The 23,881-nt window shown below is 39.0% G+C and overlaps 3 protein-coding genes across 8 annotated transcripts; 2 read left to right on the top strand and 1 right to left on the bottom strand.

The window, feature by feature from the left end:
* Positions 1-678: 678 nt before the first annotated feature.
* ctso (cathepsin O) lies at positions 679-7,453 on the bottom strand. 3 transcript variants are annotated; one of them, XM_039812692.1, is made up of 8 exons: positions 7,151-7,453; positions 6,002-6,107; positions 5,701-5,825; positions 4,007-4,174; positions 3,477-3,598; positions 2,091-2,254; positions 925-1,017; positions 679-799 (listed from the first exon to the last, which is right to left on the bottom strand). In XM_039812692.1, exons 1-8 carry the CDS (start codon positions 7,352-7,354, stop codon positions 765-767), a joined length of 1,017 nt encoding a protein of 338 aa, XP_039668626.1. In that variant the 5' UTR covers positions 7,355-7,453; the 3' UTR covers positions 679-764. The 3 variants fall into 3 exon arrangements, with proteins under 3 accessions (XP_039668626.1, XP_039668627.1, XP_039668625.1); XM_039812693.1 differs by having other exon boundaries at positions 700-799; positions 970-1,017; XM_039812691.1 differs by having other exon boundaries at positions 709-1,017.
* A 691-nt stretch (positions 7,454-8,144) lies between these two features.
* asb5a (ankyrin repeat and SOCS box containing 5a) lies at positions 8,145-14,428 on the top strand. Of its 3 annotated transcripts, none has more exons than XM_039812688.1 (7): positions 8,147-8,534; positions 9,982-10,061; positions 11,544-11,651; positions 11,888-12,038; positions 12,474-12,665; positions 13,255-13,446; positions 13,694-14,428. In XM_039812688.1, the coding sequence occupies exons 1-7, from the start codon at positions 8,333-8,335 to the stop codon at positions 13,819-13,821; spliced, it is 1,053 nt and encodes a 350-aa protein (XP_039668622.1). In that variant the 5' UTR covers positions 8,147-8,332; the 3' UTR covers positions 13,822-14,428. The 3 variants fall into 3 exon arrangements, with proteins under 3 accessions (XP_039668624.1, XP_039668622.1, XP_039668623.1); XM_039812689.1 differs by having other exon boundaries at positions 8,149-8,534; positions 12,474-12,608; XM_039812690.1 differs by lacking the exon at positions 11,544-11,651 and having other exon boundaries at positions 8,145-8,534.
* A 144-nt stretch (positions 14,429-14,572) lies between these two features.
* On the top strand, positions 14,573-19,347 carry spata4 (spermatogenesis associated 4). 2 transcript variants are annotated; one of them, XM_039812695.1, is made up of 7 exons: positions 14,573-15,288; positions 15,737-15,866; positions 16,187-16,305; positions 17,334-17,554; positions 17,675-17,758; positions 17,939-17,994; positions 18,590-19,347. In XM_039812695.1, exons 1-7 carry the CDS (start codon positions 15,188-15,190, stop codon positions 18,605-18,607), a joined length of 729 nt encoding a protein of 242 aa, XP_039668629.1. In that variant the 5' UTR covers positions 14,573-15,187; the 3' UTR covers positions 18,608-19,347. The 2 variants fall into 2 exon arrangements, with proteins under 2 accessions (XP_039668629.1, XP_039668628.1); XM_039812694.1 differs by having other exon boundaries at positions 17,939-19,347.
* Positions 19,348-23,881: the final 4,534 nt, after the last annotated feature.

Genomic DNA, 23,881 nt, shown 5'->3' with positions numbered 1-23,881 from the left:
ATACCGGTTAAATGTTTGGGGTCACTTAGAAATTTCCATTCCACTCCATTATAGACAGAATACCAGCTGAGATTAGTTGCATTGATTTTTTTAACCAGGGCAGCAGTTTTCAGATTACATGATTTGCTTTTGCAATTATGTAAGCACATAATGTAATCTGAAAACTGCTGCCCTGGTTAAAAAAAAAACCAATGTAACTGATCTCAGCTGGTATTCTGTCTGTAATGGAGTGGAACGGGAATTTCTAAGTGACCCCAAACTTTTGACCGGCAGTGTAAATTGTTGTGTATTTATGCAGTGATTGATCCTTGTATAGATAAATGTATGAACCATATCAGCCAAAACATTTATCTATCTTATGTATTTAATAATTATAACAACATTTTTTTGTACAGTGCATTTATACCTATCATATAGTTCTGCAGTGTCGTGTCGATCACTCAGGTATGATCCAGCACTTATCAGCATATAAAGTGATTTATTTTGTTTTATTGATGTAACTTTGTGACATTTCAATAATAATAAAACAAAAAAAAAAACATTTAAAATGACACATTTCATTTTGGCAGTGGTGAACACACACACACATTTTGGCAGTGGTGAACACACACACACACACACACACACACACACACACACACACACACACACACACACACACACACACACACACACACACACACACACACACACACACAAAAAAACACACACACACACACACACACACACACACACACACACACACACACACACACACACACACATCAAAGGACAACTGCAGCGACAGAATCTGCAATACCTGGGAAGAGAAAAAAGAAGGATGTGTTATTAGTCCCTAAAGGGTTAGTGGGCACAGCAACATACAGACATCAAACTAAAAGGAGATATAAACAGAAAATGACAGGAGGCAAAGATCATACTTACCACAAACGTTTCCACCGATTTTTATATAAACATAACCCTCATTACCCCATGTGGTTCCCCAAGAGTTCTGCACAATCCAGTATGGAACATTCCCTAAGACAGACAGACATGTATTTCAAGATTGAATTATTTACAGGGTGAAGGAGCACTCAGTTGTATGTGTGTACTGCGGCTGCCCCTTTAGACTGTTATATAATCACTCATATCCTTGTGACATACCCGCAAAACACAGGTGGGTGTGAAATAATTCATGTTAAGAAATATAAAATACTGATATGTGTGAAGTCAAAATACAAAAGTGAGATAGCTGTGATAATGTTCTGACAACTGCTGTCAAAACAAGATCTCTTGTATCTTTGAATTCACCAACTTTAAAACTTCTCTCTTCAGACACAAAGCTTTAAGAGGTAACTGCCTGAATCATCTAAACTTCTATACCTCGAAATCTTGCAACACGACAAGGACACAGGACACAGGACTCATGTTTGCCAACCCGGCTAGTCATTGATCACTGTGTACCATTTAGTACCAAAGGACAAAGAAGGCAGAAGGTGAACCTATTTCAAATACTGTAAATCCAGGAAAAATGTTTTCACAACATTGACTTTTTTTAATTCAATTTTTTTTTCTAAAATCTACAGAAATATTTAACCAGCGATATGATATAATTTATTTTTTCCAATGCAATTCTACGTCTTTAATGATATTCTAGAAATGAGTGCTGCTATCTTTTAACAAGAATGAGTAAAGCATATCACTACAATATCGACAAAATGCAAAAAATAACATTCATTCTCACTGGAAACGTGCAACATATATTTCACTTGATATGAGAAAATTATAGTTTTGGGGCTCAATAATAAAAACTAAACAGCTTGTTAAAAGATGTATTTCTCTCTTTCTCATTTTGTTTTAGCAATTAATTAGGGTATATTACATATATGTTGCAGTCTGATCTGTTGCAGCAGCAATTTGCAATTATGACATTTTATTTTACATAGAAATCTTGTCTAGTGCAGCTTTAAATTACTTTCATGGGCCATAGCGGTTGTGAAACTTTCTTCACCTAAAAATGTCAATGTTAGCTATAGTAAAACACAAAATCCCAGTGGTCTTTTTTGAATTTGAATTATTCATTCTCATGCCAGTGTAGTGACAGCATTTACCAATAGTGTTGTATCCAACAATCAGGACAGCATGGTTAGACCTTTGGCTGGAGCAGTGGTGCTGGATGATTCCACCCAGGTAATCCTGCCAGCTGACAGCATCCACAATAGCAGCCAAAGGTCCTCGCTCCACCAGCTGACCCATCATTGCCTCCTCTTGACCACTGACGAAGAAAAACAGAAACATTTAGTCCTGAGGCAGCAAACCTGGTCCTGGGATTACATTGGGTTTTTTTGTGGCACTATCATTTTTTACTATACGGTTACTGTATACTCCTAAATTCAATGTTTCACTGGTCCTATTTTGCAACATTTTCTCTGGATCAGCATCTGACCTCTCTTTACTCATTACCTTTCATAACATTGGTAATTTCCCCACTCTCTCTGTTGCACATATGCAGGCGCCCTGTGCTACCCCATCTTGTCCTTCCAGCAGATTATTCCCAGTAGGGAATAGCTGTGATGCCCTCCTCTGCCAGGTTCATGACATAAGGTCCATGGAGTCTACCGTAGGTCTGTGCCAAAATTGAATAAAGCCCTTTTACACTCTATTCATGGTGAGGTCTTGTCAAACTTTACAGTATGATCCTGTTTTTCTTTTGCTATGCACCAGTAAAGATCTGGTCTTATGAGCCCCTTAACCAAATGGATAAGACACCTCCATGGCCCCTGAGTCTCCACCCTGCACAAGTGCCCAATTCTAGCAGCTTGTTGTACTCAATGATCCAGCACTCTGACCTATGTGAAGATGGGGGTAAGTAAAAACGAACAATCAATGGGTCGTTGAGATAAAGAGGCCTTTTGGTAGTAGCATGACATTGACATTTACTACATTTACTGAAAACTATTGCATCTTAACTTTGCTGTACTTTAAGGCTATTACATACTGTATACAAATACATTTCCAAATGTTATAAATTATAAGCTATATCCAATACAATTTGTATGTAAGGAAAAAAAAAAACCTTTAAAAAAAGGAGTCAAGAAATTGTTATATTAGGTCAGCAAATGTAACAATCTTTGAAACTAAAACTTCCCAGACTCCGTTAGAGAACCCTGGACATGTTGCTATCATAGCAATACATAAAAAAAAAAAAACAGGCTTTATAGATGCAAGATTGTGAGACACAATCCTGTTCAATATTAAATAAATATCTGATTCAGTTTAACTCGAGGTAGCTCTAGGTCACTGTGGCTAGAGTGCTACTGTGTTGAAACAGTAAACACTGTGCTCTGTCATTGCGTAGGACCCCCCCGCCTCCTCTCCTCTGACCTTGGTACTTTATGTAAAAAACATTAAAATTGATTGTGATCTTTCACAAATATAGCGCTGTTAATTTTTAGCCTTTATTGCTTGTAGACAACTTGCAAAAATGAGTATTGTACCTGAAGTCATGTGCAGTAAAGTTCTTCACAGCAACACCATCATGTGACTGAGAGAAAAAATGGCAGATTCCTGTCTTGGCCTTGTAGGGATACTCTGACTGAGGCACCAGTTTCACTCTGGTCTAGAAAAAAAATAGTTTATCTCAGTGAGTGGATCGGAATACTAAATTGCTATTCATCTTGTTTATGAAATATCCTGGCACAGGCAGCTTCCTAATTTATGTCTGACTAGAGACAGCAATCTTATTTTGCTAACCGCCTCTACATATCTCTCTAATTCAAATGCATGACAATGTTACCTGATTTTTAGCTAAAGCAAAATGTGCCTATCATCCCACAGGTTTCCTCTTCCTCTTCCTCAGGTCACTTTGGGAGCACATAACAAGTAGTCCTTACATTTATTGTGTGCTTGAAGTATTGGGAGCTTATTTTATCTTTGTACTCACTGTAACCATTTACAAAGCATCTGTTAAAGACCTGAAAATATTTAGGAAAGGCTTGAAATTATAAAATTAAAAATATCAACATACTTGCTTTAACCAATTCAGGGCCTGGACTTGGGAGCCACCATTACAGCCTTTGTTTTGGAAGGAGCAGTCCAGAACCTGCTGCACACTGAGTTGCTCCAGCTGCGAGCCTCCTATAGCATGGACGGATTGTGTGGCACCAACCACACTAAATGCCCAACAACTCCCACACTGTAAAAGGTACATATATAGTAATCAGGAAAAACAAAACTACAAAAAGAAAAGGCTTCAGAACCAAACTCCAGAACGCAATCATATATTATGCTACCCAGGAGAAATAGTAATTTTGCTTTCCCCCCCCATTAACACAGAGGTTGGTGTTTTGCTAAAGGACACTTCAGCAGGATAAAGAATTGGTTTATGTTGAACGATGGTCTCTGCCATATCTGCAGTCCAAATCAATGCTGTAATTCATCTTTTTTTTTTTATAAACAGTAATATCAGACTAACACATTTTTAGATACAAGTTCAAATGGGATTTGGTGGGTAAAGCACTGACTAATCTTAAAGCATTTGATCTGATTGATGTGATTGCATTCAGAATCAAATCCTGATTTGTTATTTTTTTTTTAAAGACAGGACTCTACAGTATGGATGTTGTACATGTTGATGAGGTGAGATGATCTGGCCAGGCTGAGTGAACTGTTTGTTTTCTGCTGCCATCTACTGGAAGAAACAACTCAGGTATGCGGTGTACTGAGGGATATCTTAATTTCTGCCTCAGTTAATGTGTTAATCTTTAAAGGCTGAGGATCATTTAAGATATTTTGATAGCAAAAGTTGCTCTTATATCTCACATCTTGTCTGGATTACACTGCTTTCCTGAAACCAGTAATTTCTTAAATGAAAACATACAGCATTTAATTATGTAAGAGACTGCATCTTTTCCTGTATAGCATTTGCACAGGCGATCTCATTCTCCAAACAGACTATTCTCAGTTCACTTCCTCAGCATCAATTCCCCTAGCATGTTGCTACTCCCCACAGTAGGCTGCTTGAAACACTGACTATCAACACACAGGACCAGTAGACCTTGCGTACTGTGTCGCCTCGACTCAAAGTTACAAATTTTTGGAGGTGCACGTTGAGCTATGGCGGAGGGCTCGGAGGGGGGTTTGCGGCGACGCAGAGGAGTGTGTGGGGGTACGCCGTCGATTCGACACAGAAGCATAAATCAGCCTTAAATGGCCTTGTTTGTCCTTTGACCATTATTAGAGTGCCTCTCCACTCAAATAAAAAACATTCCTCCACAGCGCTGCGGACGAGCGTCTGGCTAGTCCACACAGCATTCTGGGATGGGAGAAAAACGTGCTCTGGTTTATTGGCATTTCTTTAAACCAATCACAATCGTATTGGGTCGTGCTAAGCGCCGGACGGAGCCACGGTGCCTCTGCAAAATAGCGTCGGGAAGGAACTTGTTTTGGTGAAACGTGTACGTTCAAAGGTTGTTTTAGTTGTGCGACAGAAAACTCAGATTGGACAGATAGTCTTCATAAATCCACCGGAGTTTAAAATGCCAACACAAAGAAAGCGGAAGGTGACGGACATCCGGCGGAATTTCCAGCGGCACCTGAACAATCCCGTAAATGAAACGTCGTCGATATAGACCACTTTGAACATAACCTAACTGTGGCTCTGTACCTACAGTACATTCCTACCTATACAGTATATCTATCATATTTTTGTGTAGACCTTACTGCTTCTTGGTTCTGGACCGGTGCCACCACTGCTTTGTCCCTCCAGTCAAATTTGGCTGGGAGCCCCCCTGTCTTCAGTCCAGAGAAGAGAGGCGCTCTGTCAGTGTGTGCTCGCAGGTAGAGATCTGTATATTACAGATACAGTTCAAAGTCATTGCTGGATACCAAGATGCATGTAAACAATGACAATGAGCAGATTCAGCCCAGTCATCCAGGGAGTAAGATGCTTAATACAGGTACAAAATAAATAAATAAATATATAAATACATTTCACCTGACATGTGACAAAACGTCAGCCTACCTCTGAATTCCTTCTGTGAGAGGTCAGAGAACCGGTTGATGCCATATTTAGCAGACTGTGGTGCTGTGGAGAATGAGTTCAGGTATGCATAACGCTCTGTGGCATTCTGCAACAACACAAATGGCAGATTGAGTGTAGAAGAAGAAAAAAAAAAAAAGAGGTGTTTTTTTTCTTGATAATACAACATGAGTGAGTCTGAAATACACACGTTATCTTCATATTAGTTTTTAATCACTAACCACTGGCGGAAAGGAAGGAAGTACTGCATTTCCTCATACTAACACTCCCACTACAGTTCATTTCAGAACATTTTACTCCACTACATTTATCTGACATCTAGTAGGTAATCTAAATAAATTAAGTAGCTCCACTTAAACCAGCTGATGAATTAACATGCTGTTAAGATGTTAATGCTTTAATAATACTACTCCAATTGTCAGGTTATTAGGTACACCTGGCAAAAACTAATGGTCTAAAACAAAATGATTTATTTCATGACTGTTACATTTAAGTGCTCTAGTTTTACTAAGCTAGGCTACCTAATAAACAGGTGACTGAGTCTATACTAATAAAGCACTCTGAGTCTGAAAGGAGTAACTTTCAGTTCACTCAAATATTTCCTTTTAAATCACAAATGTAACTTTTTTTCTGAATAGTGGTCAATCAGTGTCAATCATCGCACTAGTCAATGTTAAAAGCCACTGTAGTCACAGTAGCACAAGTAGGCTACATTTTGCTTGTAGTAGGCTACATTAGCCCACTTCTGTAAACTAGGTGCAATTTTGAATTGCAGGACTTGTAATTACTTAACTCACTTATTGCATATCCATCTACAATGAATACATAATTTGCAAACAGTTCACATTTTCTACAAAATAAAACAAAGACCCGCCCTTCAATAGCATTCACACACTAATTGGCCAGGCGTCCATGCTTACGCAAGGTAACATAACCCGATTTGTTCAGGTCCTATCCCCTGACCAATCGGCTATCCTTGCGTAGGTTCCATAATAACGCCTCATTTACATACGTATGCGTTGTCTGTAGTGCACAATTGTTTTTAGAGGCGTGTTGATGAGTAAAAAGTAAAAAGTGAGGAGTGACAAAAGAGTTTCTCTACACATCTTTCTTGTCCCTCGTATCTCCTACCTGAAAATAAAGATGACGACGGTTAAATTCCTCGCTGTTGACCTCATACATGCGGTGAAACTGCTCTCTGAACGAGTCGAAATCAACTACAGAGCCATTCAACTTGGTCCAAGTCTCATCCGAGCTCACATGTTGACAACACAGAGGAAAGACGAGTGTTAAAACCGTCGCTAGAACAACTAAATACGGATGGCCGCCCCTCATTTGACGAGGAAATGTCGGTCAAAAACAATCAGCCATTGACTAAAAAGGGAAGCAAATACAAAAGTGTTGTTGGCGGAAAAAGGTGAGGTATAATCTATAGCGCATGCGTAGCGATCAAGAGGCGCTTCCTTGGAAACAGAAAGTAAAGTAGGAGGCAATTAAATACCCTTTTTATGTTATTTAAAAAAGCGATCTGTCAATTAGTTACCCAACATTAAAAAGAAAAATGCCAATGCATTTACTTTTGACTAGAGCCATATTTATAATTTTCATAATGACGTAAATTATATCCTAAATATAAATTCGGAATTTACATGTTTAGTTTGTTTATATGTTTTACATCTAATTCATATAGAATACATATGCTAATATAATAAGTTAAAATGTATGCAAAACTGATTGATTTGAAATTATTGCAAATATTCATTAAAAAGTCATTCTAATTCATCCAGAATTAGTATGCACAAATTACATTTTTAATTTAGCTGCTGCCCCCGCGACCTGATCGCGGGTAGCCGACGAAGATGGATGGATGGATGGATTTAAAAAAAAAATCTATCCTGAATTAAACACTACCGTGATTTGAAATTAATGCAAATATTCATTATGTAATCCCATTTATCCAGAATAAATGCTACCATTATTTAAAATGTATGCTAAAAAGCCACTGATGTCACATATGCAACTGCAACAGGTAACACTGTGTGTAAAACTAAATGTGTATAACTTACACTTACACACACACACACACACACACACACACACACACACACACACACACACACACACACACACACATGCACACACAGCAGTAGGTGCTCTCAGGCACAGTAGCAGCTGCAGGGCATTTTTTTTCCAGCCTGGACCAGCCAACCAGTCAGTACACTGGGAGAAAAGTAGGTTACTCGTGTTTTTTGGAGTGTCATCTGATCCTGCGTCCATCATAACCAAAGCCCCTCTGTAACGTGTCAGGGGGAAATGTCAGACCCAACAGAGGAACTCACCAACAAGTCCTTTGCGGCCCGGTTGTCCAATGTTTACCTCAGCATCTTGGCACTGTTCTGCTTTAAGCTCCTTATTAAGATTTCTCTTAACTTGCTGACATACTTCTACATTATCCGTGGAAACCGTAAAGAGGCTGCCAGGATATCAGCAGAGTTCTATGAATATGGTCAACACAGTGAGTACTCTGAGAAAAACACAAAAAGCCTTAAAAGGGTTGTTTAAGGTGGTTTCTTTGTTCCACTAACTGCATAATTCTTAGCATGTGTATTAGTGTGCTAAAGGCACAATTGATATAAAATGTAATAACTATACAACTTTGTTTATACTATACACCAAGCAACATGTTTGACCTCAGGAATATAAGGTTGTAGGTAGAATATCATTTTACTTTAAAATCAAGTTGTAGTACTCCCCGCTCACACTCACAATTTCCATATTTAAAAATGAGCCATAAATGCTGCATTGCTAATCCAGTAAGTGTAAGAGCCATTCATTGTATTCACATTAATACAAACTGTAGATATGAATGATAGTCTACTTTTCTTTCATCTGCTCAATAGCTACTTATAAATCCTGAACTGTACATTCAATATTAAATGAAGGCACTGTAGGCTGGCCAGGTCTTTTTCTCTAATGTATTAATAGAACACAGTCATGATACCAATCCCCCCACCCCCATCCTGCCCTAGTTTCCATTCCCAGCTATGCAGTGCAACCTTTTCACACTCAGACAGCAACCAAAACAACGCTCCATATTCTCAGGGATGGGCTGTTCGAAGGCACATTCTGGGGGAAGAGGGACACAGCGACAACATAATCTGTATCTATCATTCAAGGGGATGTTTAATTTAAAATGGACCCACTTCATAGAATACTAATTAGCTAAGATTAAGGTATTAGTCACGGTCCTGTAGATACAGTATTCCAAATCTGTTTGATGTCTGTAGCTGGGTCTCTTATACCCGTATTTCAAATTTATGTCAGTCAAGGAATACTTGAATACTTGAATAAAAAGAGCTTGAATTTAATAGAAAGCATTAGATTGAATATTATCTATAAATTAGGATTAAAATGGAGGAAGGTGAGAATGATGATAACGAGTGGAATGCACCGGCTGTTATTCTGGAGATTGACTCAGGTGTGCTTAATGAAATCTTTTTGCCAAAATTACATCAAAAGTCCACAGCCAATTTCTCAAGTTTATATTAATGTCTCATGAGAAAGGAGCGTTAATGTGCTTAGTTTACTACATAAGAACTTTTGAAGCACTGAAGCAAAATAATTTCATAAAGAAATAAAACCACACTGGTACATAATGCTTAATTTCTTTCTTCTACTATATTTATTTAACAGAGTATTTTACAACCAAATCTGCCGGTTTCAAAGTCAAACATACTGTATGTACCAGTACTTCGCTGTCATTATTACTCCAGAGAAGACAGAATATTTGTGTGTGCAGTGTACTGTAGAAGTTCTGACTACTATCTTCTTGTGTCATTAGTATCTATAGGATTTGAGGATTGTTCCGCTACAAATACTGTAAACGGCTCTGTATAAAAGTATCAGCCTAATAATAATAAATGTAAATGGAAGAAAGCACTGAATTCTTATTCTCACTGCAGGGTCCTGGGCGGACCGCTCACCCCTCCACGATGCTGCGAGTCAGGGCCGCCTCTTGGCTCTGAAGAGCCTCATTTCACAGGTGAAGAAAACACAATCCCCTGTTAGAGTTACATGCATCCACTCATCTGTACACACTGGGGTCTGTTGGAACTGTCCCTCTTGCAATTACATTTGCATCAATGCCTTTGTAGACTCCTGGTTTAGAGGTTAAAGTAACAGAGGTTTGGATGAAAGTAAGTAACCAGTTATCTGGGATACATGTAATTACCTAATTGGTACCTTCCAACACAGATGTTTAATTGAATGTGTCCATCTCCACCTCCATTAGTTCTCAACACTAAATGTTGGCATTCCTAGTCAAGTAAAGGCTTCAATATGTGATGAGAAGACTTTACTATCTTTTACGGGTTATAACATTTAATAGGGGCATGACAAGCAAAAGCTTCCTCTTGGCCATTATTGGTTGCTTGCAAGTCTGCTGTTGCACAGGTTGTACATTACAATAGGCACGTGGCTAAATGTCTGCAAAACATGACATGTAAACAGTCAACATCTGGCCATTTATAATAAATTATTATAAGCATTTTTTAGGCTACAACATTTTTGTCACATACAGCAAACATCTCCTCACTAGTCGCTAGCTGCCTGTCCCCTGAACACACTGTAAAAGAAAAAAAAAACGCTGTCTCTGTAGACAGCCCAGGCTCCACAAACGGCAACAAAAACAAACTGCGCCAACCAGCACCACGAAACATAACAAACAGTGTTCCAGCCAATAACCGACAAGAAGGATTTTGGGGGTTGGGGGGTTAGTGCGCGGAAGGGAGGGGGAGGGGACGGGATGAGGAGGAGGGAGGGGCGAGCTAGCCTCCGTTTTGTTTGACAATACTTTGAATGTCAACAAGAAGTGACGTCACCCAACATCGCTCAGAGCACCTTTAAGTAAATGTCAGGTGAAAAGCTGACATGTTTGTGTAAGCTTACCATATGACTTGCCACCTTAGATAATACATCACTAAAACATGTTTTTGAGTAAATACATACAGCACAGAATAACCATAATATACAGTATTACAAACATTATATTCAGTATCAGTTGCTGATTAATGCCAAACCCTAAAATGTGTAAAACGGAGAGCATATCCTCTCCCACTTGCATTTCCAGCTGCTCACAGATTGAGGAGTGCGCAACAAGAGAGTATTTTTTAGCTACAAAGCCAACAATGCCTTGCTCTTAACTCAGACAAGCTCATGACACAGCAGTGACATCATGACATTATGTTGCATGCTGATTTACAAGCTCTTTACCAGACCTCTATTGGATGTGCACTTTAATTAGCAAGCTCATTAATCTCTATTGTTCAGACGTGACTGTACAGTATACTTTGTCAATTACTGACAACCATAACTGAGGAGGACGGGTCTGTTTTATAAAAAGAAGATAAGCTTTGGAACTTCTTGCAATTCCTGGTGTTCACCAATAGAGGTTGACAAAGGTCATGTATTGTTTTATGCACCATTTAACATCTAAGTATCTGTGGCTGTTTGATTCGGTTTCCAGGGTCACAGTGTGAATGTTCGGACTATAGACCATGTGACACCCCTTCATGAGGCCTGTGATGGAGACCATGTCGCTTGTGCCAGAGCTCTCATTGATGCAGGAGCAAATGTAAGTCACGTATTGGCCTTAAATGTTGCTATGCTGCACAGGTCAAATGTCGTTTCCATGGCTGGGAAAATCTGGGTGGAAGTAACAAATGAGCAATGCGGCTCTTCTTCAGCAGGCACTGTAGAACTATTAAGTCGTCGTTACCCTTCAACTGTTCTCTCCGGCTGTTGCCATTAGTCAACTTAATGTGGTTAAACAAGCCCTAAAAATAACTATTTAAGAAAATGTGTTTACAGGTCAATGCTTTTACAATTGATGGAGTCACCCCTCTGTTCAACGCCTGTACAGTGGGGAGTGTGGCATGCACAGAAATTCTTTTGGAAAATGGAGCAAAACCCCAAAGCCTTGTATACCATCCATCACCAATCCATGAAGCTACATGCAAAGGTATATTGTGACAAAGTATTTGGTATTGTGACAAAATGCACCAACTAATATCAGATAGTTTTGTTGTTTGGCAGTTAGCTGTCACAAGTTCAGGTTCAAGGCAATTAAACAATACCAATTGTATCTGTGTTTGCTGCTAATATGATTATATAATATAATATAATGTTAATATTACAACATTACCACTCAATGTCTGTTAATATATGAAATTAACCAATATATGATTCCAACTCTACTTATTACAGCTTACACTAAATCATGTCTTTCAACCTGTACGTGTGTCCTTTGCTGTGCTATAAAGTACTTTCTATAACAAACCTGCACTGTGAAAAACAGCTTTAAAAATAAATTCCAACATGACCCGAGCAGACAGCTTGGAGAATTATCTCACATTGTCACTTACTGATTACTGTCTTCATGCTCCATTACTTCCAGGTCATTACGGTTGTGTGGAGGCTCTGGTGACTTGGGGGGCAGATGTGGACATGGACATTCCTCACCTGGGCACAGCGCTCTATACAGCCTGCGTCTGCCAAGAGCTAGAGTGTGCCAGGAAACTCCTGAGGGAAGGTCAGCTCGCAGCACAGTGTGGATCTTTACATCTCCATACAGACGGGCACACATCCTGTATGAACATACACACACTGACACACAATTTACACATTTATTGTGCACAGAAAAGGAAATAAATACATACACACATATGCATGCACACTGGATTTTAAAAGCCTCTGTAAAAGCATTCAGAACAAACAAAGAGTAATATCATTATTTGAGGTTAGCCGTTCTTAAAAACATTGTTTCGGCCTTATGTTGGTGTATGTACTTTTTTCTGATGAACAACCTTATTGTAGATGACAGGCATTTCAAAACAGCAAAATTTTTTGTCAGTTATGTAAATCATCAAAGCAATGGTGAACACCAGTGGGACATGTTAGTCTGTCAGTTTTTGATACTGGCCTCAATAATGCAGACACATCGCATGTTGCAATATGATTAAGGAGCAGCTCCGCAGTCACGTGTAGCCCACAGCTGACTGATCACATTTTCTAGCTATCTGTATGTCAATACTGCTGGCTACCGTTGATTGAAAGTATATATATATATATATCCACAAAGTAAATTGTGGGTTACAATGAACATTGAGGATATCCAACTGTGGACATATCTGACGTTAAAGCTTTTCTGTCTGAACTTAAGTTGTCCTCCACACTAGGTGCAAATGTACAGAAAGGCAAATCCATGGATTCACCCTTACATGCAGCTGCAGAAAAAGACTGCACAGCTTTAGTGAAGCTGTTGCTGGACTTTGGTGCGGACATTAATGCCAGGAACCGAGAGCTTCAGAGGCCTGTAGATGTGGCTCCACCCAGCAGTCTAACAGAGGGTTTCCTACTGATATATGAAGGTACCAGAACACTTGTTTTTATAAGCCACTGCAGACATATGTTTGCATGTATTCTGTCTAACTTGTTCTATTTATGTCTGCATTTGAACAACTCCAACAGATCTAAAAGTTGTCCTACTTTCCTTTTATATGAAGCATGACAGTTCAGAAAATGCTGTCCAACTGAAGTCAGTTGTTTTTATACGGAACAGTTTATGCATTAGGACCAGCTTACATAGCCTAATGTTTCATTGTCTCCTTTTCATAGCTACACCACGACTGCTGAGTCAGCTGTGTCGTCAGTGCATCAGGAACTGCGTCGACCGTGACAGACTCCATCTTCTTTCCCACCTGCCCCTGCCCATCAGGCTAAGGAACTACCTGCAGTACCAATAACAGGAAGAACAACCAAACTGCCTGCCTAAATGGGACGTAGAGAAATAATTAAATTAAATTTTATTTATAGTATCAAATCATAACAAGAGTTATCTCAAGACACTTTACAGATTAAGACAGATAGAGTAGGTCTAGACCACACTCTATAATTTACAAAGACCCAACAATTCCAGTAATTCCCCCAAGAGCAAGCATTTGGTGCGAAATAAGCCTTTGTCAAAAAAGAGCAAATCAACTCCATGAACTCTTCCTACCTAGCTACCAGTCAATTAGTCACTGAGCAGCCACTGAGTTGCTGGAAGTACCAAGCTGAGTTGAGCTGGCCTGCAACCTATTGACCTGGATGAATGTAAAGCAGGGGGTTCTAAAAAGGAGCCAGGGCCATCCCTGGATAAATTATGGTTAAACAATATAATAACAAAATAGTATTTGCAATTCAGGTTTGCCTTATTTAGAAGATGCCTTAATAGCTGCAATAGCTGCCAGAGTGATTGCAACATTACATAATATTACAATGTCATGTGAATGAATATTCATAGTTTTTGGTTTGATATATTATCTATTGCATTGCACACTTCTAGATGATTAAAGTTGTTTTGAAACCTGGTGCATTCCCAGATATGTTGTGTTGCAGGCTGTGTTGCTAATGATGTTTGCCTAGAGGTGCAGTGGGAGAATTTTTAATACAGACATTTTGAAATAGCTGACATGTTTAAGCTTGGAATAAGATTACTGACTACTGACAACTGGAGGCGGCCGAGTTTATTGTTAAGTCCTACATGGAAATATGAGGGAGTGGAGCAGCAAGTGTTTGTGTCTAATGCTGAGCCAATCTACTGCCCTGAAGACATTATGAACAAAATCATATGACTAAAGTAGCCCACAGAAGTATTTCACAATTGCGTGGTTGTATTACATCATGTGTTAAGTGTTCCTTATTTGTCTATTTCATTTTTTATACTGGTAAAAAATGAATTAGTTGGAATCTCTCTGTAAATTTCTGTATTAATGTTACATCCTGAGGGGCAGTAAACAGCCACCACTGTCTGAGTGCTGCTGTTGTCAAAGTAGTGTGTGTGTGTGTGTGTGTGTGTGTGTGTGTGTGTGTGTGTGTGTGTGTGTGTGTGTGTGTGTGTGTGTGTGTGTGTGTGTGTGTGTGTGTCATGGATGTATTAAGTGTCGTTACCATGGTAACGTTAATGTAAACAAAGGAAGTCCAGTGCGTCAAATTGCAGCTCGCTAACCCATCTAGCTAGCTAGCTAATTAATTAGCTAGGGTTTAGCATGATTTCGTGGATTGACTTGTTATAGCCTATATAACAGTAAAACACTATTTGTTTCTCGATTTCATCAGGCTCAGAGCAGCATGTCTTATGCACAGTCTCCCAAAAAGACGGGACTACCAAGAGAAGTCGTGAAATGGCTGCTAAGCCTCGACTTGTCATTTTATCCGAAGAATGTTCGCAGGTAAAGAATTAACACACATTACACATCTATCCGTATTTTACTTGAAAAATATCCAAATCAGTCCTAGCGTTAGCGGGTGTTAGCTAGCTAGCTAACGTTAACGCTTGTTAGCTAGCTAGAGCACTCTAGCTCCAAAGTCATTATTGAGTGTGACTCTGCCTGTAACGTTAATGTAAACTTAATTTAACCTTAAAAAAAAAACGCCTCACTGAGATTAAAAATATGTTTACAGGAGTGTATGTTGCACCATAAAACATTAAAGGTAGTAGAACAATATGTAACAGACTTAACGCTATAATGAAATATTGTAACGTTGGATAAAATATGGAAGACAGATCTGAGATAAAACGTCAGTGCTTTTTCAAAAGCTGCCAAGACAGCAAATTGTTCAAAGTGAATTTTAATGGTTGAGTCAATGTGATCAATCTGTTGTCGCTTTTATTTCCAGAGAACTTTCCAATGGTTATCTTGTGGCAGAGATATTGTCTCGTTATTACCCCCAAGACTTTCCAGTGCATTCATATGACAAAGGAATATCACTTTCTGCCAAACAGAGGAACTGGAGCCAGATAGAGAGGGTAAGAGGAGGAGGAAATCAGAAAATATAAGGAGCAGGGAAAAATGTATCTTTGTTCAGTTGGCATTTGGTTGAAACAGATTGACTACTGAATTAGCATTAAAAAAAAATCAGAATTTTGTGAAATAGCTTGACCTACGCTAACAGCTTTTTAGCTTGACAAAATTCTGATTTTGAACAGCACAACTCATTAAATATCAAATCATATAAAATAATCTATACTGAAAACCCATTATAATATTGTTTATCTACATGCATTTGAGGGCTCTGAAACAGGAAGTTCTTTTTGTGAGTCACATAATTACTAAAAGTTTCCCCCAGTCTTTACAGAAGCAGAATTTGTACTTGATGAAAGAGGTCATTGATGGATCCATCCACTGTAAACCAAGAGCAGCTGAACTGTTGGTGCAGGAGGTTTATACTATTTTAACTAACAGGAGGTAAGTGTTGCTGGGGAGCAGGGCAGGAAAATGAACACTGTTTGTGAGATTCAGATTCAAAAGTTAATTAGCTCCTTTCTTGCCTTAACCAGATACAGTAGATACAAGTTTTGGAGGGTTAGAAAAACTTTTTTTTTTTCTATTTTGTTTTGCATACTTATTACCTAAGTACATTAGAAATGTATCCGTAAGGCACTTAAGCTTATGTGTTATCAGCTTACCAGTTTCCCAGCAACTCTGTTTTGTTTTGATACATTACTGTGAATTGACAATTACAGAATTATTTAGCTCAGAGATCTTCAACAGTCGGTCCAGTACCCCTAGGGCCTATAGGTAAGGTAGTCATCAACGGATAAAGCTACTGTTCAACATTTTAACGTTAAAACATGATGTATACATATATAAATATGTCAACAATTATTATTTTAACACCTTAGTATTATATGCACCATAAAAAAGCATATCTAAAAGCTCTAGGCCAACCCCACACATTATTGTTGGCCCAGTTTAATATGCAACTTAATTTTATACATTATATATAGTAAGGGGTCCCTGCTCCATCTCTTTTTCAGCTAAGGGATCCTTGGCTTAAAATCATTGAAGACCCCTGGTTTAGCTTGTACACCTCTCCGAAATTTGTTAGATTAAACTACATGTAAAACTGAACAATATAAGTATAACCTTCCTGTAACACTATCACAGGGTTGATTGTTACATTCTCAGATTTAATTTAATACTGATGCTGCTGGAATGATCAAGGGCATTGCTATTACAGCTTTCACACATCACTGCTTAATATTTCTAATTAATACGAAACGATGCTGATGCTGTACAACTAAAGCTGGGTCATGAAGATATTGTAATAATATGTGGGCAATGAAAAAAAAAAAACACCCCAATAAGTGCATTTGAACACAACTGAAGAGGATGCTAGTCACCTGGTATGCAGCTCATGTGTACAGTGAAAAATGTAAATATAACAACAGAATCCTGTAAGTATTCTGATCTTTTTAAGTCTACCTTCTCAGCATCAGAGATGTTCAGGGCCCAGAGTCAGACTTCACTGACCAGGAGTACCAGGAGCTTCTACCCACACTGGCCCGCTCCACGGCCTCCAAGGCCATCAAGAACAACCTGAGGATAACGGAGATCATGGCTGAGCCCAATATCAGCACAAACCAGAGGAAGGCAGAAGTCATCCTAAGAAGGCACTTGGAGCACAAGGCCGCAGAGAGGGTCTCTAACCCTGGTGAGTCCCTCAGGGGTGATGTCAGGCTTTCTGTACGGGCAAATATAGGATTCCATTATAACTTTTTACATTTGTACCTTTTTTTTCTCCTTTTGGACAATTTCTTTGGTTTGGTGATAGGACGTTTTAAAGTGAAGCCTAAGCTGGGACGGCCGGGAGCCAAAAATCTTGTGACATCCAGCCGCGGCGATGACACTACATCAAGTAGGGGATGAGTCTTACTCTCTCTCTTAATAATAATCAGCATAGATCATTGATTCTGCAAATGTGCTCAAATGCATCATTTGGGTGTAGTGGAGAATGTTTTTTTGGCAAATCGTGACAGTTTTGTTTTGAGAAACAGTAACGTCTAACCAATCTATTTTCCAATTTCTGCTATTTTAGAGTTCTGCTCCTCGTCAACATGGAGCGGTGCTGCTGTTTCCTTTAAGGAAATAAAGGTGCACCAGCCTGCCAGGCGCTCCCTGGTTCACTATTAAAGGAACTGGATCGAGATCTGTGCTATAATTGTATTGTGTTTTCCCTAGGTTTGTGGAAGGATTAGGTGCACGTATTTGGTGTGGGGGGGTCTTAAACAATGAAAAAAGCTAGAGGAGATAATAAATACAAAAAAAAAAAAATCTACAATCATTAGAGCTGAGAAAAAACATTAAGTTAGTTTTGATGCTCACATCTACTTACATTAATTCGGCATAGGTGGTGCCCAAAATGGTTTGGGTGCTGCACCAAAGTCTTATAATGGTAGGGAAAACACTGGTTGTGTGTGTGTGTGTGTGTGTGTGTGTGTGTGTGTGTGTGTGTGTGTGTGTGTGTGTGTGTGTGTGTGTGTGTGTGTGTGTGTGTGTGTGTGTGTGTGTGTGTGTGTCACTTGATGTATTGATATGTTTTTCACAATTAGGCCATTCAAAGCATAGCCTATTTTAACTACTATGCCTCACAAGTATTTATTGGAGTATACTTTGTTTTGGAAGACAGAGGATGTCACTGTTTGTTATGGCTTATGTAATGTTCTAGTGCCTCTTTCATAATTCTTAGGTCTGTTTGGACCAGTAGGTGGCAGCAACAAGTCACGAGCAGAGCTCTTTCAGACTCAAACCCACTGCTATAGGTGTACCATTGACAAAAAGAAGAAATAAATGCAGCAGAAACCGAACGGCCTTGCTGTTAATATGTTTGTGTTGTTCACTGTGCTATTCCAGAGTTCCTCCGCCCTTTGCTGAACGTGCATCTTCCCTTCTTTACCATCACTGTGGCAACAGACATTTTTCTCAATCTGCATTCTAAGAAATTGTGATCAGCCACCTGCCAAATGCTGGTCAAATTGTGATTCAGATTATTACATTCACTGTGGTAGGCACCACTTTAGGTAACCTATAACTGATAATGATTCCTGAATTGGCTTGCTAGAGTTGGGGAGTAATGAGTACCAGTGACATGTAGACATGAAAGCTTGTTTCTCATTTAATCATTATGTTATTAGTCATCATGTTCCAACTTGTATAGCCCTTGGTTGAATATATTTCAGCACTTGTATGGACTGGTGTCTACATTTAAGGTATATTTAATGATGCTGTTGACTAAAGGCTACATATGTTTTTCTATGGATATGTCAATAAAACTTTCATCCATGATAACACATTAAATGTGCTGACACATTTTGTGCCATCTAGAGCTGCAGAAGAAGCTAATTGTGGGTAAAAATGCCATATCTATAATAATGATTGTATTAAAAACTTGTCAAAAAGGAGATGATGGGAAGATGTATTAAATTACTCATGGTTTGCATACTGGAACAAAAGAGTAGTTGTTCTTATTCCCTATTTCATTTATAAGACATCTTGAGGGCCCAATGATCATGCTTGTCTGTTTTAAGTTCCCCCCCCTTTAGTTATAAAATAACCCAGTGCTATATTTTAGCCTCTTTTAACTACTGTCCAATTTTAACATGGATTCTTGGTTTGTTAGATTACTTGACAGGCAGATCCTCAGCGTTAATAGCACCATATGTTGTGCCCCCTTTAGCGGATCACCTCAGGGCTGTGGCACCTCACCTTAGCTGTGCCCACTGTACGGGAATGACTGCAGAAGTTTCCGTCCTGACAGACACATTTTCATGTTTTTAATTATTTAGTCATCGTGAGCCAGTTACAGGAGAGTAATTTTGCTCGTGGTCTGCTGGTTGATGATTTTTTTAAGGGGTGCGACAACAGCTTGTGTGCAAGATGCATTTCTTTAAAGACAATCAAGGTTGACTTTTGGGTTTAAGCTCAAATTTAAATTATATTGTTTTATTCTTTTTTGTTCTGTCAAAAGGGGTAATCAAATGTACAAATGGGGATAAATGAACATCAGCTGTATCTAATTTAATATAAACAATTGCAGAACTTTTGGGGATGGCAGTAGCACAGTAGTCAGTAGGGAGTTGGGTTGGGTTGGGTGGCTGGTTCAAGTCCCCATATGGACCAAAGTATGGTGGTGGACTGTTAGCTGGAGAGGTGCCAGTCCACCTCCTGGCCACTGCCAAGGTGCTCTTGAGCAAGGCACCGAACCCCCAACTGCTTGGGGTGCCTTTCCATGGGCAGCTCACTCACTGACATCTTTCCACTAGTGCATTTATAGGTACTGAGCATGTGTGTGTAATTCAGACCTGTGTGTAATAACAACAGAGTGAAAACATTGTAATTTCCCCTTGTGGGATTAATAAAGTATAAATTATTAAATTATTATTCCTGACTTGGGGTCCTTACTCAGCTGGAACTGTAGTCAACCGGCATTAACAGACTTGTCTAATGGTGGAATATTAAACTCTGCGTAAAAATCTTATGTATAAACCAAATGTAGAGTTTTTACCTGACTGGCAGGGAAACAGTTTTGCTCTAACCTAAATTAACAACACAAGTATTTAACTGAATAGTGCTATAGACTTTACTGACCTGTCCTTTTAGGGTTATAGTTTCTGACCAGTTTAATCCACGCTGAATTTCTGAAAAACCACAAGTATACATCCATTATTATCTTGCAAAACAAATTATATCATCTTCTCCATTGTGTCCGTATTTTTGCATACTTAGTGGGGGACATGATTTAATTTGTTTCTGGTGCCAAGCCACTTGGATTCACTTTGAGATTGAGATCACTCTGTTGGCCCCACAGTTCCAAGCACTCATGGATGCTCAGTGTACAGTACAATTGAGCTGTGAAGCTAGTGAAAAACGGATGACAGGATGATAAGTGTTTCTGGCTGACTGCCTGGCTTCTCATGTGGTCTGAGAGCCTGGATTTTCAAAAGAGAGATAGGACAATGCTGTAATGATATGATCTCCACAGCCTCAAAAGACTATTAGCTACAGATGACCGCGAGATTTACTGCTGCCATAGCCATACGCAAAACCAAACAATTACAAACATTCACAGATATGATGAACTGTAAACACAATGTTAAAATGTGACACTTTTTCAAAAGAAATAAATGTATCGACTGTTGTATGAGAGTAAGAGTGGATATCTGACATTTGAACAAATCCACCAGCCTATAATATATCTCATGGTCTCTTTGAAAGCAGCCCATCCTTTTTGGTAGTCAATGGCTGGTAAAGCCTCTTTCCCCGCCTTCCTCAGTGGAGCTGTAAAACCTGACCTCCTTAATCTTTCAGTGTCTTTGGATTTCCCTCAGCTTGACTGGGCGTGAACACACATCAGCACTTAAGACGAAGAGCGCTGTCGCCTGTTGATTTCTGCAGGCGCTGGGCGATGAGCATCGGAATTTTGATTTTCAGTGTTGAGCCTTACATTCAGCTGCATTGGTTTGTACTGAAAATCCAGATTGTGATGTCAGCAGCAAGTGATAACATATAAATGAAAAATAACAAATGTGTTGTATACTGCAGACTAACCCAGAGTCCTCTGACATTCTTTTTTAATAATGCAAAATAAATTACTGTAAATACTAAGAATGGTAAGTCGGATGGGCTGCTTTACATAAAAAAAAAAAGCACTGGCCAGAGTTACAGGGTGATGTTTATATGTATTCAATATCTACACGCCTCTTTTACCGAACAATATCTAGGTCCTGGTTGCTATGGTAACTAGCAAGCCCATACTGGAGAGCGACCAGGAGACATTAATAAGCTTACTGCTTCTTTGGCTCCTTCTGTTGGCCATGAGCACAGGCAGTGGCTGTATGAGTGTATGCACATGCATGCATACAAAAAAACAAAAACAATATGCAAGCACATTCGTTCAGGATGAAAACATGCACTTCTTGTAGAGAACACAGATGAAAATAAGAGATGCCAGGCAACTGATGTTAGAAACTGAGGATGCCTAAAATGCCCTAAGAAAGTGTTTCACCATCTGCTGATTTTTCCTATCGGCATCATGGTGCCCTCAGTGTGAAGGAAGCACTAGTGGCGAAGACGACGGGACGCAGCAGCGGGAGGGGAGGGGTGGGGGGATTCAGCGCCTTGTTGGAAGCACAGACAAGAGGGGGGAGTATTGTGAGTCTATGTAAGCTAAGGATTCCCCTAGAAAAAAAAGCCCTCCCCCATTCCCCCACAGCAAATCTCCCCTATTAACAAAGCCACGGTAAGCTAGTGTGTGGCCATGTTATCCAGGCCAAGGGTGGGGCACTTTGTGTGTCCGTATGTTGGCTTGCACACAAATGTGTGAAAAGTCGTGTGAATGTCAGATTCTAATATCTATACTGTTTATTCAGAATTCACTAATTAACTGCTCTTATTTATTAACATTTTTAATTTAGTTACAATGAATTTAGTCACTAACACGCCGTTGGCCCCTGTTGTTGTTCATTTTCAAAATCCCAGGAGACTTAAGCTTATTACGTGTAAATGAGTTTTTTTTTTTTATGTACATGCAAACAAAACCACAGAAACAAGTATTAAAACATTATTCATTAGGTTGAACGCAATTCTGCATTCACTGAGAGACGTCATATAACTGCTTTTTATAGTTTTTAAAATCACATGCATTACCAAAGTGTATTTAAGGGCAATACTTATATTAAAAACGTTTTAGAATTTAGATCAGGAATGTTTAATCAAGTTTGAAAAACAGTACAAAGACAACAAAGTGGGCTTGTAATTAAGTTTCTGTTTCTTAATTAATGATAACTGGCATGGGGGGAAAAACAACTTCTTCAGTATGCCACATTTCAGCAACCTGACATCAGGTTAATTAGCAGGTAAATAGTGGAGCTTAAATACCTCTGTACAGTGAAAGCAAGAAGACTGCACGTGATAGAAAAAAAAAAAAGGAAGGTACGTAAAAGTAAAAATACAACATAAGACAAAGGCAAAATGTAGTTTGGGTCAAAAGCAAGAAAATAAAATTACATTGCATACAGTATGTCTTACATACGGCCCAGCATTTACTCTTTTCAGTACAACACTAACAACAAGATAAACAAAAAAATAACAAATAAAAATCTATATGTTCATATTAACATTTTGTATACTGTACTTCTAAGTGTATTTATTACCAAGTGTTTATTTGCTATTAATAACCATCCGTCACATTCAAGCCATTGCCAAATGAGTTGCTGCAAAGCTAATTAAGACTATCAGCTCCACACAACTCTCTCTGTAGTTCTCAGTATGGCTATATTCAGAAGATTGTGTCTTCATGCAGAAACTGAAGTAAAGATAATGACCTCTTCTGAAGAGTCCATCATGTTTTTGTTAATCCTCCGTGTCCTGCGTGGAGGAGGGGTGGGGGTGCATGCGCGATCACGGAAGGCTTGTATCATGTGGACGCGGCAACAGTGTTGTTGTCATTACTTGGAATTCCTCATGGGGGAGACATAAACTACACACTATAGCTTTAATTTGTTTGTCAGAAGAGTGAATGATATATCACCAAATTTTATTAAAAATGACAGAAAACTGTAGGAAATTACCAAGATACAAGGTAAAATGGGTTGACTGTATGACTGATGTTATCCAACATATTCCCAACAATAATGTATTCTATGCTTCAAGCTCTTCACTAACATAAACAGCAAACAATACATCTTAGTTAACTTTATAGCAACTGGAAACATTTTGCTTTGATTCCCCCACACTGCAATTGGGAAGGTGATTATCCGAATGTTCAAGCGTCACCTAACTCTTGTGCCTACAGAATGTTTTGCTTTCAGTTTCCAAATTACACAATAAAAACAAGAAACTATGGGTTGTCCAAAGAAAACAAGCTTAAAGATGCAAGCGCATTAAGCTGCGGCAAACTTATTTTTGGAACGTAGTTGACCAGAGGTACTTCATCCTGAGCAGTGTGGTACAAGGTGGAAAAGCAACAGAAAGTCTCCTAATG

Source organism: Perca fluviatilis, chromosome 10 (assembly GCF_010015445.1).
Source record: "Perca fluviatilis chromosome 10, GENO_Pfluv_1.0, whole genome shotgun sequence".
NCBI classification, from domain to species: Eukaryota; Metazoa; Chordata; class Actinopteri; order Perciformes; family Percidae; genus Perca; species Perca fluviatilis.
The sequence above is the reverse complement of the archived record's forward strand: the minus strand, read 5'-3'. Positions and strand labels throughout refer to the sequence as shown.